This window comes from Paramisgurnus dabryanus, chromosome 10 (assembly GCF_030506205.2).
Source record: "Paramisgurnus dabryanus chromosome 10, PD_genome_1.1, whole genome shotgun sequence".
NCBI classification, from domain to species: Eukaryota; Metazoa; Chordata; class Actinopteri; order Cypriniformes; family Cobitidae; genus Paramisgurnus; species Paramisgurnus dabryanus.
Genome location: NC_133346.1, coordinates 15849428 through 15862115, shown reverse-complemented (window position 1 = coordinate 15862115; position 12688 = coordinate 15849428). Strand labels below are relative to the sequence as shown.

The window sequence follows — 12688 nt, the reverse complement described above, 5'->3', positions numbered from 1 at the left end:
CGTTGTCATTTGCTTAATATGTTAAAAATAAGCTTTATTACACATCTTAAAGGTTAGTCCTTTCTTAAATTATTATAATAAAACAATTCCCAAGAGGGTAGAAAAGTCATTGAAACATGAACAGAAAATGTCTTTAAAGTCTTAAGACGGTAGGTGTTGATGTTAAGACTCTGTAGTTTTTATTTCTGAACTGCTGTTGGCTACACATGGTTGTAGTGGACGAGACCAGGCACGAGAGCGCTTCTTTAGTCGACCAGCTAAACGCTGCCACCTAGTGGACAAAAAGCATGAGACAGATGTTTTTAAATCTTGTGTGGATCAGGCCAGCATTTGTTTACCTTTGTTTGTTTATCCCGCAATTGCTTTTTAGTGCAAACATTAGCCCAAATGATGCAAATTAAATAATAGAGTTGAAATCATTTGTTGACAGCCTGGTCCCCACAGGTAAAAAAAATCCTATCTGCACCCCTCAGTTAAAGGATAACACCACAGTTTTTCAATATTTTACTATGTTCTTACCTCAACTTACACAAATTAATACATAAATATCTTTTTTCAATGTGTGCACTTAATCTTTGTAAAGCGCTTTGTGAATGTGTTAGCATTTAGCCTAGCCCCATTCATTCATTAGGATCCAAACAGGGTTGAATTTAGAAACACTTCCAAGTTTTCCCTATTTAAAGACTGTTACATGAGTAGTTACACGAGTAGTGGTGGCACAAAATACTTGGTGATAAAAAAAAAAGAGAAGTATATTGTATGGCGGAAGAGCACTTAGTTTGCAGTAATATTGACGTTTGAGCGAGAGGGGGAGTGGTCAGAAGTGATGATGTTAGGTATGTCTTAAGTTGAGGTAAGAACATAGCAAAATGTTGAAATACGGTGGTGTTTTCCTTTAAAGATTCTGAGACAGATATTTTAATAAAAAAAGGTTTTAAACTATTATAAAATGGCTTGTCTGTGTTGTTCCCACCTTTCGAGTGTTGCATTGTGCCTATTAATTCTCTCTGCCTCCTCTATTTTCTCCTCTAACCAGCGGTCTAGAAGCTGTTCCTTCTGTGAGTTCAATGCCGTAAGCTCCTCTTTCTGTGTTTGGTGCTCCAGTTTCAGGGCCGTCAGTTCCTTTGACTGACACTCCAGCTGATACTCATTTTCTTCTAGATCGGCCTTTAATGAAGAAGCTCCCTGGGCAAACAGAACCGCTTCAGTCCTGTATCGAGTAATTCTACAGCAGGAAAAAATATAAAACCCAATAGATTTTATTACAACTCATGTGATGTCATCAAATGCAGACAGTATTATTGTAGCTCAATGGGTAGAGCACTGTGTTAACAGTGCAAAGGTTATGGGTTTGATTTACAGGAAATTGTATAAATCATATTTACATTTACATTTACATTTAGTCATTTAGCAGACGCTTTTGTCCAAAGCGACTTACAAGTGAGGTAAACAATAGAAGCAATTATGGCAACATAAGAACAGCAATACATAAGTGCACTGGAAATAGTCTCATCAAGTCCAACACAATATACATAGCCAAGGGTATGTTAGTAGTTTTTTTTTTTTTTTTTTTTTTTTTTTTTTTTTTTTTTTTAGATAAAGATGAAGGTAGATAGAGAAAGAGATAAAGAGAAGGGTAACTAAATAAAGATAGTAAATCTGTAATTAGGAAGTTAGGTAATGGTGGAAGAGATGGGTTTTTAGCCGAGTCTTAAAGACAGCTACAGTGTCAGCTGATCGTGTCACGACCGGCAGATCATTCCACAGTTGTGGGACAGTTCCTGAGAAGGTACGCATTAGTGTTTTCTTCCCTTTTTGAGATGGTACCACAAGTCGTCGCTCGGTGGCAGAGCGCAGTGATCGAGAGGGTACATAAGGCTCTATAAGCAAGCGAAGATAAGGGGGTGCTGACCCAGTGGTGGTTTTAAAGGCCAGGAGCAGAGCCTTAAATTTGATGCGGGCTGCTATAGGAAGCCAGTGTAACTTGACAAAGAGAGGAGTGACGTGCGCCCTCTTTGGCTCATTGAAGACCACTCTTGCCGCTGCGTTCTGAATCATCTGTAAGGGTTTGGTCGTGCAGGCTGGAAGTCCTGCCAGTAGCGCATTGCAGTAGTCCAGCCTAGACAGGACAAGAGCTTGGACCAGGACCTGCGTAGCATGCTCATCTAGGAAAGGTCTAATTTTCCTAATATTGTAGAGGATGAATCTACAAGAGCGAGCGGTGCTGGCAACATGCTCCGTGAAGCTAAGCCGATCATCAATGACCACTCCCAGGTTTTTGGCCGTCGTGGAAGGCGTGATGGTCGAGGAACCTAGCTGAATGGAAAAGTTGTGCTGAATCTTTGGTTCGGATGATATGACAAGCAGTTCTGTCTTCGCAAGGTTAAGCTGGAGATGGTGATCCTTCATCCAGAGTGAGATGTCCCTCAGGCATGCCGAGATGCGGGCAGAAACCGTAGGATCATCAGGGTGGAACGACAAGTGGAGTTGAGTGTCGTCTGCATAGCAGTGGTAGGAAAAGCCATGTTTCCGAATGACAGAGCCCAGGGATGTCATGTATATCGAAAAGAGCAGCGGTCCAAGCACAGAGCCTTGAGGGACCCCGGTATCTAGACGTTGGGGTTCGGAGACGTCACCTCTCCAGGATACCCGAAATGACCTATCTGAGAGGTACGACTTGAACCATAAAAGCGCTGTGTCAGTGACACCCATAGACATGAGAGTCGACAGGAGGATGCGGTGATTGACGGTGTCAAAAGCTGCAGATAGATCCAGTAAGATCAGCACAGATGATTTGGAGGCTGCCCTTGCCTGCCTTAGGGCCTCAATGACTGATAGCAGCGCAGTCTCAGTGGAGTGACCACTTTTGAATCCAGACTGATTGCTATCCAGGAGGTTATTTTGTGTGAAGAAAGTGGAGAGCTGGTTGAACACAATGCGTTCAAGAGTCTTGGAAATGAAGGGAAGAAGAGAAACGGGTCTGTAGTTCTCTAGCATAGCAGGATTGAGAGTGGGTTTCTTCAGCAACGGGGTTATCCGGGCCTCTTTAAATGCTACCGGGAAGGTGCCAGTGGAAAGGGATGAATTGATAATGTGAGTGAGAGCAGGGATAACAGACGGAGAGATGGCCTGGAGGAGATGGGTGGGTATGGGATCTAGCGGGCAGGTAGTCGGATGATTAGAAGCCAAGACCTTGGAAACATCTGCTTCGGATAGGAGAGAGAAGGAGGGAAGGGAGCATGTCTCAGGGATTTGAGAATGCGCAAGAAGCGGCGGCTCGGAGAACTGACTGCTAATAGTTTTCGTTTTCTTCACAAAGAAGGAAGCAAAATCATCAGCCGTTAGGTCGGACGAAGGTGGAGGGGCAGGGGGACAAAGAAGGGTAGAGAAGGTCTTGAAGAGAGTGTGAGAGTCAGGTGAGTTGTTAATCTTTGAATGGTAGTATAGGGTCTTTGCAGAGGAGACATCCTTGGAGAAGGAGGCAAGAAGAGACTGATAGAGGCAGAGATCAGAAGGATCATTCGATCTACGCCACTTCCTCTCTGTAGCCCTGAGTGTGGAGCGATGCTCACGGAGAACCTCAGTTAGCCAAGGAGCAGAAGGTGTGACCCGGGCCGGTCCAGATGTCAGAGGGCATAATGTGTCTAAGCAGGATGTAAGAGTGGAACAAAGTGTGTCTGTGGCATTGTCAGTATCTAACAGAGAGAGTTGGCTGGGAGCGGGCAGCGTGGAAACAATCGCAGAGGATAAGCGGGAGGGAGAGAGCGTGCGCAGGTTGCGCCTGAACGTGACCAATGGGGGATCGTATGTAGCGACAGGGGGAGTCAGGTCGAGGTCGAGAGTAATTAGGAAGTGATCAGATGTGTGAAGTGGGGTGACCTGGGTGTGGTAGGTGGAACAACAGCGTGTGTAGATAAGATCTAAAAGATTACCAGACCTGTGTGTTGGTGAAGTAGGGACTCGCTTGAGGTCAAACGACGCAGTCAGGGTGTTGAAGTCAGCTGCCTGTGGTTTCTCCAGGTGGATATTGAAGTCACCAAGTACTACTAAAGGAGTACCATCCTCAGGGAATGAAGACAGAAGTACATCTAACTCCTCCAAGAAGTGTCCAAGTTGACCTGGGGGGCGATAGATAACTAAAAAATGCATTTTAGTAGGGTGGATGATAGTAACAATATGCGATTCGAAAGAGTTGCTGTCACATGAGGGGGTTTGCTGTTGGAATTTCCAGTCCTTTGGGATGAGCAGACCAGTTCCTCCACCCCTTCCTGTTGTGCGAGGACTGTGTGAGAAAGTGTAGTTGTTGGAGAGGGCGGCCGGAGTGGCCGTGTCCTCTGGTTTAATCCATGTCTCAGTAAGTGCTAAAACAGAAAGGCCAGAATGTGAGGCAATGGCAGTAATGAAATCTGCTTTGTTGACAGCAGATTGGCAGTTCCATAAGCCAATGGGAAGAGAGAGTGAGGCAATAGTGGAAGGTGGGAGAGTGCGGAGGTTATTAATATTTCTCCCACGGCGACGTGATACAACAGATTTACGAGTTGTAATGACAGTAGAGATTTGAAAGCACATAGTGAAAATTATAAGAATAGGAAATTTAAAAGAGAGGAAAAAGAGTGCTATATAGATAAATAGAAAAATATAAAAAGTTAGTATAAAAAATGCAATACTTAAGTGCCCAGTCGGTGTCCCTGCTCGGTGGGGTCGCGCAGGTAGAGTCGATGGTCTTTACACTCTTCGGTCTTCACACGACGAGGGCTGCACGCGACCGCTGCCGCGGTGGACTGACTGTTTTTATAAGTGCTTCAAATGTGGGCTGAAACTCAGCAGGCCACGCCCGAAAACAATCAACAACACGTTAATGGCCGAAACTACTACTGTATTTACTGTAATACACTAAAGCACGCGAGGACACGCGAGAACAAACGCGGATTGCAGCACGTGAGACAAAGGTAAACAAGAGAGCGTTTCTTAGCAACGACACTGCGCTAAAACTTCACAAGTCTCAAATCAAATACACTTACACGTTTCTGTGGACTCCTGTTGATAACTGCTTCACCATATGATAAATAGATGTGAGAAATGGATGACCTACTGTGAATGACAATACTGTAACTCTGCCTCCTTCAGATATAAACTGCTGGTCAGCTCTGATATTGTCTGCTTAAGCTATACAGAAAATTAAAAGAAATATGAAAACATTTCAGTTTGTATTGTAATGACTAAAAATGAATTAAATTTGATCAAGAATACAGTATAAATTATTAGTATTTTTACCTGTTGATTAAGAAACTCTACTTCATTTACTCGCAGATAAAGGGTGCCACCTTCATCTGGGTATATTTGATTGGTTTTAGACCTTTTTCAAAGGATAACATCGAAAAACATTAACAAACTGATATATGTGTAGTTTCAACTGCTTCAACACTTTGTTAGGCACTACCTGAATGTGTCCAGGTCTTCCCAGAGCTTCATGTGGAAGGCCAGCATCTCCTCCAGCTTGGACACTGTCAGGGGAACAGGTTTTTATTCAAACTGTAGTTATTTGTTTATTTAGTATTATGTATAATACAACATAGCATACCTTTGTTATAGAGGCCAGAGAAAGGATCTCTCTCCCTGCAATCCCTATGAAACAGCTCTGCCCGCACGTGACTCTTCCAAGACTCCATGCTTGCGTTTGTAATGGTAGAAATTACTTATTTCACAATGCTTTTAAAAGTTATTTTTCCAGCGTTTATACACTTAGTGTTGAGTCAAACTCCAAACAACTCGGGAGTCGTATTTTGCGACGTTTTCCTCCAAATTGGACGCAAACAAACCACTATAATCACCGGTGACTTGTTAGGTGTGTTCGATTTCCTGCGACGTTGTGTCGGCAAAGTATCGCGAGAGCGATTCCTGAGCGCAATAAAGAACTGCTCTCGCGGTACTTTGATGTCATTTGCAAATCGGTCTGCGCCGTGCATGGTTTCTCGTTTTTGTGAACATTTTGACCATCTGTGGTTGCCGTACCTTGTTTGCTACGGAAAATGCTTTGTGTATCTGCGTACAAGTGACTATAAATATAGTCTGACATTCAACTTTTACTCTGTTTTTGTACATGTAAGTAGTTTTAAATAATGGGCATCTAATTTCGTTGAGTTTTCTGTTTGATTTCGACAGCTGTATTGTTTGATTACTAGCTAACGTTAACTGGTGTTAGCAGGTAACTTAAGTGTTTATTAAAGTATCGTGCTGTGATTCTGTTGGTCATTTAGTATGTGTGCAGTAGGCAAATCGTTTTATTTACGTTTGTGTTTTATATTTGTTATTTTTGCAGGTTGTGTTTGAGATGGCTAATGACAGGCTAAGAGCTCTGGAAGATGTGGAGAAGGAGATCGCGTCAGTTCTGCAGAGCGCTGGTCTGTAATTCCTTGCTCTCAGATATTTACCATGATACTACTTTTAACTATTCATATGTTTAGCTATATTAAATCGCTCATTAGTTCAATTTTATTGTGTAAAGTAACGTCCATGTAAATTCGTGTGTTCGACTTCTTGCGCTGCGCAGAGTGGTCAGCGTTTGACATCAAAGTATCGCGAGAACAGAGGCCTCCGTATTTAATCAAAACGTTCTCGCGCTACTTGATGTTATATGTGAATCATTCACAATTTTGCCTGTTTCACACACATATGTAATCAAATCATACTCAAATAGTTATTAGACATGATAAATTAACCATTTAGAAATAAATCATTAATTACTTCTTGCAGGAACTATTGTTCTGGAGCTTTCCAAAGAGATGCCCAATGCAAGTTTGTTAAACAGACAGCTGAACCAGTTCCAGACTTCTATCAGCAGAGTGGAGAATGAACTCAGTGCACAGATCCGATATCTGACACAGGTGTGTTTGTGTCTACAAGTCGTCTTCTGCTACATGATGTAGTATTTTGTGTACAAAACCAAGAGCTGCACGAAAGTGTCTTTTTTTTTTACTCCGTTTCATTGTACTATTCTTACTAAACTAGGAAAACTAATTTAGCCATTGATGTTGTCAATATTCCATTTCAAATATGTAACAGCATGAAATGTTTTTAAAAAGTAAATGCCATTATGAAAGATTATAGCATTACACACATTCACTGCCTCTGTGATGACCTGCACCAACTTTGCACTCTTTTTTGCTTTTTGAGTAAAGGTGGCAACGGGTCAACCCCATGAGGGATCAACATACTCAGCCAGAAAGGACTGCCAGATGGCCCTGAACCGAGCAGAATATGCCCGTGTTAAACTAGGAGAACTGGGACGTACCTGTGAAATGATGCTTGATCCACAGACTTAAAATAAAGTTTTGTATAGATGGACTATTGTTTGTAAAAATCTGACAGCATGCCTGATGGTAAAGGGCAAACTGTGTGTTTAAAGTCATAAATACTTAATTTCCATGTTCCATAATCTATGAAAACCCCAGATGTTTTTTGTGTTAGGAAATGTTTACTTATTTTGTTACTGCTATTTAAAGAATTTTGCAAAAAAAAGTTTTTTTCATTTTATTGAAACACATCATACCGGCACACACACAAAATTGACTGAAGGGCATAAATCTGGCATTAGATATCACATTTTACCACGCAAAGACTTAAAAGGACAGTTTAGACAAAAATGAAAATGTTGTCATTATTTACGCACCCTAATGTTGTTCTAAACCTTTATGAGTGTCTTTCTTCTGTTGAGCACAAAATATATGTACTATGAAAGTCAATGGGTACTGTCAACTGTGTGGTTACTATTATTTATCAAAATATATTCTATTGTGTTTAAAAGAATAAAGAAACTTATCCAGGTTAAGAACCACATTAGGGTGAGTAAATAATAACAGAATTTTTATTTTTGAGTAAACTATCGCTTTAAATTTCTAAATAAAAAAAACCCACCATACACATACATACTACACACCAATTACTATCACACCTACTGGCTATTCATCAGGAAGGATTGGGTTCAGTTTTATAGATAATGTGCAGTCAACATTTCTATCTACCAGGAAATAATGATACACATGCATTTACATACAGTGTGAGCACATGTATTTTTCCATTATTATTATCATTTTACATTTCAGTAATTACAATGGTCCTTTCCAGCATTTAATATTTTGGAACCCAATGCTGAACTGCCCATTTAAATTCCCATTTTTATAAACACAACAAAACAAATAGTACATTTTTTACATTGCACAAGTTCTCTAAAAATAAATAATAATGGGAGTGAAGATAAAGTCCTCTGGCTTTATGTCACCATGTACTCTTGGCGCTTGTTAAGGCGAACCTGACACAGAGACACAGCACCAACACCTACATAAATGGCAGCAGCGATGAAACAGTTGATGCCAACTTGATTGTAGAGTCCGTAAATTGTCTGTGGTGGGTTTTTGCTGTTCAAGAAATTCACAAATATGAGTTAACATGTGCATATTTAAGGGTCTTACCTAAAGTGGTCTGTTTTCACTCTATGCATGTCATATATATATATATATATATATATATATATATATATATATATATATATATATTCTTAATATGGTGTAATTTACATGCAACCCTTATCATATTTTTTTATACACATAATACACAGTCAGTTTTTTTTTATTGTCACATGACAGGTTTGAAATGGGGTACAGCCACTTACTCATTACGGATGTCCTCCTCAGTAAAGGGAACATCTTCGATCAATACAGCAGATTTTGCGCTGAAGAAGATTCCCAACATTGACTGGCAGAAAAAAATAGGACATAATACCAGGAATTATAAGTAGAATGAAAAAAATGTAAAGATTAATATATTGCATGGTTAAATCAATGTGTTAAAAGAGTACTTCAGAGATAAATGTATTCAGGCCTTTAACGTTACATCCTATGGTTATCTGTGTCAGGTGTTTATATTTTCTGTTTAATAAATAACTGACTAAAAAGATCTATTCAAGCACATTTTAACAGAGAACACATATATACTAATTATTTCCCATACGATTTTTTTTCGCCGTCGTTGGAAATTATTCACATTAGCTAAAGCTAGTAAGCAATGTCACGAAGATCATAATCCTTACCAGCATAACGACACCCCATATGCTTAACACGATCCCACAGGCGGCCACTTTCGGCCCGCAGAATAAAAGCGACGGCATTTTACCCGAAATCAAACACCGATTCTTTTTTATCGAAATCGCAGAGAAAAGATGCTACATTCGAGATGACAGCAAGCCTCTCTCTCCTCCACAATCCAATCGCCGCGATGTATATCGGACGAATTCGGTTGTATTCGTCTATCTTCGCGTATACTCGGTAATGTTCGTATGGATGTTGCGCAGATTGTGTGCAGTTATTTGATTGGCTGTGAAGCGACCAATCACACGCCTCGACTTCGAGCCGCAATGTACCCTGGGAGTTTTTAGTTCGAACTATTATCTTACGCGCATTCGTCTAATTGAGAATTTTTTATGTCAAATATAAGACAAATATCATAATTTACTCGCACAATAGTTTATTAAATGCCTAAAACAGTCATTTTAAGCGTGTTTGGAAAGCTTTAGCTACGGACAGCCTGGTTTATATCTGTGTTATTTTTGTTTATCAGAGCTCAGTACTCCAGCATGACTTCTGCTTCCACAAAGGTAAACGAGTTGCATTATCCGTTCTGAATCGTTCATATTTATTCATATTCATATAAATAATTGTGTAAAGATAAATGTATACAAATGTCCGTCAGGTGGGCGAGATCTTCTCGGCTGCTGGCGCTGCGTTCACCAAACTGGGTGAATTGACCATGCAGCTGCATCCAGTGGCAGACTCATCTCCTGCAGGGTAACATTTGATATAAATGCTTCATAAAACTTAATTTCACCTCGATCGGCAGCTACAGTATTTCAAATGCACGTATGTAACTGTTAAAGGGTCTCTGCATATGAATACAGAGTTTTAGTATGTTAAAGTCAGTTTAACTGGATGATCATCAGGTCTGCACATATCTTAGCTTTGGTTGCCCTTTCTGAATACTTTTCTTTAATAATTAATTTAGGTTTGAATAAAATACAGTGATTAAAGTAAAACTATGCAATTTCCATCTTAAGTTTGCTTATAATAAAGAATCTGTGTTGTTAAACTGTGATTTTTTTCCTCTGTATGCTGCATCCTACCATCGCTCAGGGCCAAATGGACAGACACAGAGATTGACATGCTACGTTCAGCAGTACGACGTTTCGGAGAAGATTTGAACAGCATCAGCTCTGTCATAAAGGAGCGCACAGTGTAAGAACCAAAATATGTCTCAATCTATAATTTTACAGGTGACATTATATTCAATGTGTAAAACTACTATATACTATCATTTAGAATTGTATTCGAAAGAAGTATATTGTGTAGAAAAGCAAAAAGCAGCTTCCATTCATAGATAAATGTACTATAAATTCTCTCTTTTTTAATCTTGTAGTGCCCAGATAAAGACCACAGTGAAAAGGAAACTATATGAAGACAGTAGGGTACCTCTCACCACAGAGTCCCCTAAAAAGATAATGAAGAAGACCCCTGTGACGCTACCACCTCCTCCAGCATCAGTGGCTCCCAGTGTTATTTCTGTGCCAACCTCTCAGGTTGTCGTGACAACAGGATTGCAGAGTTCTTCATCTTTACAACCAGCAATAAAGAACCCTAAACCAGCAGGTGATTCCCAAATCTAAGAATTTAAATAATTTTCCTGGAATTCTTGCAGTTTTTGTTTTATCAATGCATGTGGTAAGGTTTTAACATCCCTCTCTATTATCAGATGTGACGCTGAGTGCTCTGAATGACTCTGATGTAAACAGTGATTTGGTGGATATTGAAGGGCTCGGAGAGGGTTCGACTAAAAGACCAAACTTTGACCAGGGTGAGTGTCATCTTCTTATTCTTGAGAGTAAATGCATTTCATGATAAAACAAAGTTAAAGGAATCCAACATTAAAACCATTTTTCTTTATTTCTGTTAGAGAGCTTAAATCTGGACTCCAGTCTGATAATGAACTCCAGTGATTTGCCCCTGCTGTCCCGCTGATTTTGCATCTATCATGTTAATATTCAATGTAATGGGGGACTACAGTTATCAAAAACAGCCCATGTAATGAAGCTGCAGTTTGATTTTATGCTAAGAGAACTGTAAAGGCTACAGTCAGCACCTGTTATACATTTTCCACTGTGGGTCAAAAAGCATCAGACCTGTTTTAGATCAGCGACTCCACCATTGGTTCGTATGAAATGGTGTTATTTTAAAATATTTTTATTTGTTTTTGTTTTTTCTAATTGGGAAAGTGGCACTTTTGGTCAGAACCTGATGGAGAAACTAGTTTGTGTGGCTCGTTTATGCCATCTGGTACAGGCACAGTTGAAATTAGTGGGTTTATAGGACAGGTGTGCAGTAGTCAAACCAACATGTACTTGTAAAACATTTTTTAACGTCTCTTTTTGTATTTTAATAGGCCCTTTTGGATAAAACGAAATGTTTCTTGAATTAAAATGCTAATTGTAGGAATATGGCACCTTGCAAGCAAAAAGTTACAGAAGTACCATTTTCTTTCACTGCTATTATGATATGCGCAGCATCTATTGTATGTAGTATATGGGACAATGTATATATTTTATTTTTAACATTGCAGAGTGATTAAACAAGCCATTTCGACAACAAACATGCAAGGCTGATTTTGGTTCTATTCAATTTCCAAATAAACAATTTCACATGCAGATTAGAAAGACAGCATAAAATCAATAAAATGAGTTTTTATTATGCTCTTGTTCATAAGAATATATGGTATAATATACATTTTTCCATGGTAAATGATATTTCTTCTTTGATAATCAGACATTCATTTGTGACTCAGAATGAATAAATGTACTTTCGCTACCGACATGTCAAAAAAATAAAAAAATTACTATTTTCTTTACTTCCTGAATATAGTTTGAACAATCGACAGGCAGAAGCCGCTCGCTTTGGCATTTCTACAAATGTTTCTTGTGTGCTTACAAAAACTCAACCCATATGTAACATTTTTTTCAACGGACACAACCCTCGATTTTTAGCTATGGCCCACTTTTGAAAAAGATTTTCTCACAGGTAATGTTTGAAAAATAAATGACAAGATTTCATTTCTTAATAGTGAAATAAAATAAACTTGACTCGAAAATAAAGCAAACTTGTTTTTACATACTGTACAAAACAAACAATTCTCAAGTCTCGATTCAATTCAGGTTTTTGGAAAAAATAAATGAAACTGATTATCTTCATAAACATGACAGATCCAGCAATTTGTATACAATGTAATGCATATTGCACATTCATAATCACTCATACATTGGTATAATCTTTTTTTTTTAAATGAAAATCTCAAGGACCACAACAACCAAAAATTGCAGATGACAAACAGTGCAAATAACTTTGGAATTCAAAACCTGTAAGGCAATTTCATCACATTGCTGAAAGTTTAACAGTAAATGTGTGAAAATAATAGGCAATGATTTTCCACCCAATATTTAACAACAAGAACATAGGAACAGATTCAGATGATATGCACATCTGGAGACCTACAAACTGTATTTTTTTTTTTATAAAATAAATACAAAATTGCTGACATATACCATTACACTGATAATACATTAAGCTCTGCAACATATGTGATCGGTTGTAAC

At 39.1% G+C, this 12688-nt stretch overlaps 4 protein-coding genes across 4 annotated transcripts; 2 read left to right on the top strand and 2 right to left on the bottom strand.

Annotated features, from left to right (window-relative positions):
* Positions 1 to 38: 38 nt before the first annotated feature.
* LOC135779755 (autophagy-related protein 16-1) lies at positions 39 to 5876 on the bottom strand. Its single transcript, XM_065290654.1, has 6 exons — positions 5582 to 5876; positions 5441 to 5504; positions 5275 to 5356; positions 5093 to 5166; positions 974 to 1225; positions 39 to 271 (listed from the first exon to the last, which is right to left on the bottom strand). The coding sequence occupies exons 1-6, from the start codon at positions 5667 to 5669 to the stop codon at positions 163 to 165; spliced, it is 669 nt and encodes a 222-aa protein (XP_065146726.1). The 5' UTR covers positions 5670 to 5876; the 3' UTR covers positions 39 to 162.
* A 70-nt stretch (positions 5877 to 5946) lies between these two features.
* Positions 5947 to 7344, top strand: med11 (mediator complex subunit 11). The gene is made up of 4 exons (XM_065290653.2): positions 5947 to 6102; positions 6320 to 6401; positions 6754 to 6884; positions 7179 to 7344. Exons 1-4 carry the CDS (start codon positions 5965 to 5967, stop codon positions 7320 to 7322), a joined length of 495 nt encoding a protein of 164 aa, XP_065146725.1. The 5' UTR covers positions 5947 to 5964; the 3' UTR covers positions 7323 to 7344.
* Positions 7345 to 7846: 502 nt separating this feature from the next.
* On the bottom strand, positions 7847 to 9301 carry rnasekb (ribonuclease, RNase K b). The gene is made up of 3 exons (XM_065290657.2): positions 9086 to 9301; positions 8669 to 8751; positions 7847 to 8414 (listed from the first exon to the last, which is right to left on the bottom strand). The coding sequence occupies exons 1-3, from the start codon at positions 9161 to 9163 to the stop codon at positions 8270 to 8272; spliced, it is 306 nt and encodes a 101-aa protein (XP_065146729.1). The 5' UTR covers positions 9164 to 9301; the 3' UTR covers positions 7847 to 8269.
* Positions 9302 to 9432: 131 nt separating this feature from the next.
* bacc1 (BPTF associated chromatin complex component 1) lies at positions 9433 to 12602 on the top strand. The gene is made up of 6 exons (XM_065290656.2): positions 9433 to 9649; positions 9745 to 9839; positions 10182 to 10283; positions 10465 to 10694; positions 10798 to 10899; positions 10999 to 12602. The coding sequence occupies exons 1-6, from the start codon at positions 9629 to 9631 to the stop codon at positions 11061 to 11063; spliced, it is 615 nt and encodes a 204-aa protein (XP_065146728.1). The 5' UTR covers positions 9433 to 9628; the 3' UTR covers positions 11064 to 12602.
* Positions 12603 to 12688: the final 86 nt, after the last annotated feature.